Raw genomic sequence first — 4,599 nt, 5'->3', positions numbered from 1 at the left:
TAATCGTAGCTCCTTGCAGGGCGCTGCTTAGGACGCTGTCGAAACTGGACCCTTCAAGGTTACCTTCTTCCAGCGTTGCCCTGAACTTGTCCCAGTGAATGGTTTTAGCCACTCTCCGCTTGGATTTGTCTTTGATCTTCTTTGTAGGCGAGAATTCAAAGAAGATTGGGAAGTGGTCGCTGCCCCAAGAGTCCGGAAGGCACTTCCACTTGTGGTGATATGTGTAGATGTTTGAGGTCCATGTAAGGTCTGGGGTTGTGTCCTTCTGCCTGGCGTCTCCCAGCCTTGTCTTGGTCCCGTGGTTATCGACCAGGTTGAGTCTGAAGATCTGCATCTCACCAAGCAGCTCCTCCGCTCCTGTCGATACGTGGTTGTATCCCCAAGCATGATGTTGGAGGTTGAAGTCTCCACAATTGAGCTTTTGTTCTCTTGGGTACAGATTGCGCAGATGAGCGATCCAACCGTGGTTTCTTTTTGGTGTCTTGCTTTTAAGAGGCCTGTAGTATGCGGATGTATAAATACGATGTTCTGCTGCCAGACCGTGGCTCTCACTGCAACGATTTCTTAATTTTCATTACAATAGGGGTTAGATCTACTTGGTGCTGGGGCCAGTCGCACCTTACATAGACGAGCGCTTTCCCTGGCGGGGAGACAGATTGCCCCGGCCGTTTACTAGTTATGGACGGGCTTGAGTAGGTAGTGTAACCATTGAAGTTGATGCTTGTAGTATTAGTCTCCTGAAGCAGAAATACATCAGGACGCTCGTCAGGCTTGTCCAACAGACGTACTCGGAGCTCGGCCGCCCGCTTGCGGAGCGCCTGGCAGTTCCATTGGAGCACCCTTATCATTAGCGTTAAAAAATATTCGCTGTAAGTGCCCTCATCTGACTGAGGGTGGACTTGTGGTGGTTGTTCTCTTCTTGCTGGGCTTGGACAATGGCCTTGAGCCTGTCTAGCTCGGCTTTGAAGTAGTTGCGGGTGTTGCGTAGTTCTTGGATCTCCGCCTGTGACGACGGTCATGGTGGTGGAGCGACGATGCCGTGTTTGACTCTGTCAGCCCACAAAGTGCCGCTGGGAGGGACCGGGGTCTTGACAGCCCCGGTCGCAGTCTCCTGCTGCTGCTGCTGTTGTTGTTGCTTATGTTGTTCTCGGAATTTTTTTACGTCTTCCCGCATTCGCTTGTTGGTCTCTTGGCATGTGGGGCATTTGCGGTCCGTTCCCAGGTGGCCCTTCTTTCTGCACCCTTGGCAGTAGGGTGTGGAGTCGGGGCATCCGGGTCCCTGGGCAGGATCCGTAGAGGCTAAATGTTGAGTTCCGCAGATGGGGCACACGGCAGCATTTGGGCAGATGTCCGGTTTGTGTCCCAATCGGTGGCAGTTACCGCACGTCACCGCTTTTGGCTTGAACGGGAAGACCCGCATATATCTATTGCCATACAAAACGTACCTCGGCGTCTTTTCTCCATCAAATGTGAGCATTGCCGTGTTAGACTTTCCCAGTCTACGAGCAGCGACCACCTGGATATTCTCAGATTCCAATTCAAGGTTCAAGACGTTGTCTTGGGGATCCTCTTCTTTTGAGTAAATGTCGTAGATGACCCCTTTGCAATAGGCGGTTCCGTACGTTCTAAAGACTTGTACAGAAACTGCTTGTCCGCCAATGTCGACCTCGGTTATCTTCTCGAGGGTTTCAGCCAGCTGTTTCGAGACCGTGCGGACTGAAATAGTGTTGGCCCTGTCTAGTAGATGCATTGTGAATGCTGTTGAAACGCTCGACAGGTGCGTTTTCAATTCAATTCAATTCAATGTTTATTTAATGAGATGAAGATTTTAGCCCCATACTTTGGGGCCGGCTACTTCAATGCTAGTAATGGGGTAAAGTATGATATGATATGTTCAATAATTATGAAATCTGGGCATAATGAATAACAAAGTAAACTATGAACGTGCTGCGTTGATATCACAAGCAAGTGCACTTTGAGAAGTACAATATGTACAGTATTATACAGTGGTATAAAATATGTGCAATTAAATCCTGCTATACCAGTAACTCGTAATCATTGAACTTAATATTTGGCTTCTATCTTTGAGTCCTTCAGAAATGCATTTAGTGAGGCTAATGCACGCTTTTGTTTCTTTAAGTCGTGCCAAGGGCCTAGAACTTTGGCGAGAGAAAATGGACGATTGTCGAGTATCCCGAGACTAATCCGTAAGCGGGCGCGCCACTGATCATATCTCGGACAGTCCCTGATTAAATGCTCGACGTCTTCGACCGGGTTGTCGCACTTGCAACTCGGTGTCTCTACTTGTTTTATCCGGTGAAGGAAGCTTCCAGTGTATGCTACCTGAAGTCGTAGGCGATGGATAAGAGTGTCGATTGACCTGGCTGAATAGGTGTACACTGGGCAACGGAGGTCCGGATCGATTAGACGGATCAAGCTGTCTTGTGGGATGCTGCTAAGCCATTCATCGTGAGACATTCGCTCACGTAGTCGACGGATGTATCTTTTGGCGTCGCTCTTTGTGAAAGGTGTAAGGTGGACGTTGTTGCTTGTATGGGCTGCGGTAGCCAATTGGTCAGCTTGGTGATTTCCTGAAACTCCGGTATGCCCGGGGACCCACTGTAGCTGAACAGTGTTGCCAAATTCGATGGCATCAGAGAGTTCTAAGTAAATTCTGTGTACAAGGAAGTTGTGTTCACTACGACTATTCATAGTCTTAATAGATTGCAAAGCTGCCTTTGAATCAGTACATATTACCCAAGAATTCGCTGCCGAGTTGTTTTTTATGTACGTTGCAGCCGCGAGTAAAGCATGTAATTCCGCAGTGGTTGAGGAAGTAGGATGCGATAGTCGAAAGGATGACCAATGGTTAAAATCAGGCACAACAAAGGCTGATGTCGATCCGTCTTCAGTGGTTGATCCGTCAGTATACACGTGGATGTCATCTTTATATTTTTCTCCCAGATGTGAAAGAGTCAATGTTCTTGCAATCTGTGTGTTAACTGATGTTTTTGTTTGCATGCCTGGAATGTCCATGCTGATCTCCAGTAAAGGTAGCGTCCAGGGTGGTTTACAGATCTCTTGAATCCAGTTAGGTTGTTCGGGAATCCATAATGGAAGAGAATTCAGTGTGGAAAGAAAGTTTGTCCCTTTGCGAGTAAAAATATCATTGAACAGAGGCCGCGTGGAGAGTCGAAAGAAATTACGACATATCTCCTGTGTTCTTAGAATATGTATAGTCGGCTCTCTTGCCGTTACGAGTACAAGCGCGCTGGATGTTGATCGCGGTAAACCTAGGCATACCCTTAAGCTTCTTGCTAGCATGTAGGTAAGGCGAGACTCTGATGTCCGGGAAAGTCCGTTTAACACCGGAATGGAATATGCAATCGCTTGTCGTATTAGCGCCGTGTGGAATGAGAGCATCGCATCTATTGGTGCTCCCCATCTTGCCCCCGCAATGCAGCGAAATACATTAATCATACAATTAATTCTACTCTCTAACATGTCTAAATGTTTGGACCAAGATAGAGATTGATCTATAATTACACCAAGAAATCTATAGGATTTAACCTTTTGAATTGATGCTCCGTTGAGATCTAGCCTAAGCCCAGGGAGTTTCTTTCTTGTAAATGGCAGAAATGCTGATTTCGCGGCAGAGAGTTCCATTCCTCGTTCTTTTAGAAATCTAAAAGTGGTGTCTAAGCCCCTTTGTAACTTATTCTTTAAGATATCGCGAGATGAACCAGAGATCCATATACATATGTCATCCGCATAGATCGATATTTTTAAAGGGGATTCAAGTTTCTGCGGTAGCTGTGCCATTACTGCATTGAAAAGAGTAGGGCTCAGCACGCTGCCTTGGGGTACTCCATGGTGTATTTCATGTCTCATGCTGTCTCCATCGTTGGTTTTTACTATTATGTTCCTACAATAAAGAAATTCTTTTATCCACCGAAGCATCCGTCCACGTACTCCAAGCCGTACGAGTCCTTCAAGAACGTGAGCATGGCTAACAGTGTCGAATGCTCGACGAATATCTAGGAAGAGTGCAACTGTAAAGTTTCCATTGTTGCTTTCGTGTTCAACGAATGTGGTGAGATCTAAAATGCCATCCATTGTGCACCTTCGAGGGCGAAATCCTGTTATCTCTTCGGGGAACGCTTCACTTGTTTCGAGCCACCACTGTAAGCGATTATGTATCATCTTCTCAAGTAGTTTACCGACGCAACTTGTTAAGCTGACAGGACGGAATGAATCTAAATTTAACGGCGATTTTCCAGGCTTTAGTAGTGGAACTACCTTAGCCAGCTTCCATGATTCAGGTATCTTTTCTGTTCTCCAAATTTCATTATATATTTCAAGAAGTGCGGTAGTAGCGGCAGGGCCAAGATTTGAAAGAGCGTCATAAGTGACTTTATCAAGACCAGGGTCTGTTGATTTTCGAATACTTTGTAGCGCGCACTCCATTTCACGGGTGTTGAATTCACAGTCTAGGTCTGTTTGCACTGAGTGCAGCTCTTTCTTGAATGCACGAGTCGCTTTCTCGTAAGAAGAACGGTATTCTATAGAGGACACCATATCACTTTGTTGCGTTAGCAA

At 46.5% G+C, this 4,599-nt stretch overlaps 1 protein-coding gene across 1 annotated transcript; it reads right to left on the bottom strand.

Moving 5' to 3' along the window:
• Nucleotides 1-2,124: 2,124 nt before the first annotated feature.
• LOC115308950 lies at nucleotides 2,125-3,504 on the bottom strand (the record flags this gene model as incomplete). Its single annotated transcript, XM_042287627.1, has 2 exons — nucleotides 3,495-3,504; nucleotides 2,125-3,341 (listed from the first exon to the last, which is right to left on the bottom strand). Coding segments are annotated over exons 1-2 (1,227 nt in total), but the record flags the coding sequence as incomplete, so codon positions are not given.
• Between the last annotated feature and the right edge of the window lie 1,095 nt (nucleotides 3,505-4,599).

Source organism: Ixodes scapularis, unplaced genomic scaffold, assembly GCF_016920785.2.
Source record: "Ixodes scapularis isolate PalLabHiFi unplaced genomic scaffold, ASM1692078v2 ptg000058l_1__unscaffolded, whole genome shotgun sequence".
Classification (NCBI taxonomy): domain Eukaryota; kingdom Metazoa; phylum Arthropoda; class Arachnida; order Ixodida; family Ixodidae; genus Ixodes; species Ixodes scapularis.
This window is presented reverse-complemented; position numbering and strand designations above follow the sequence as displayed.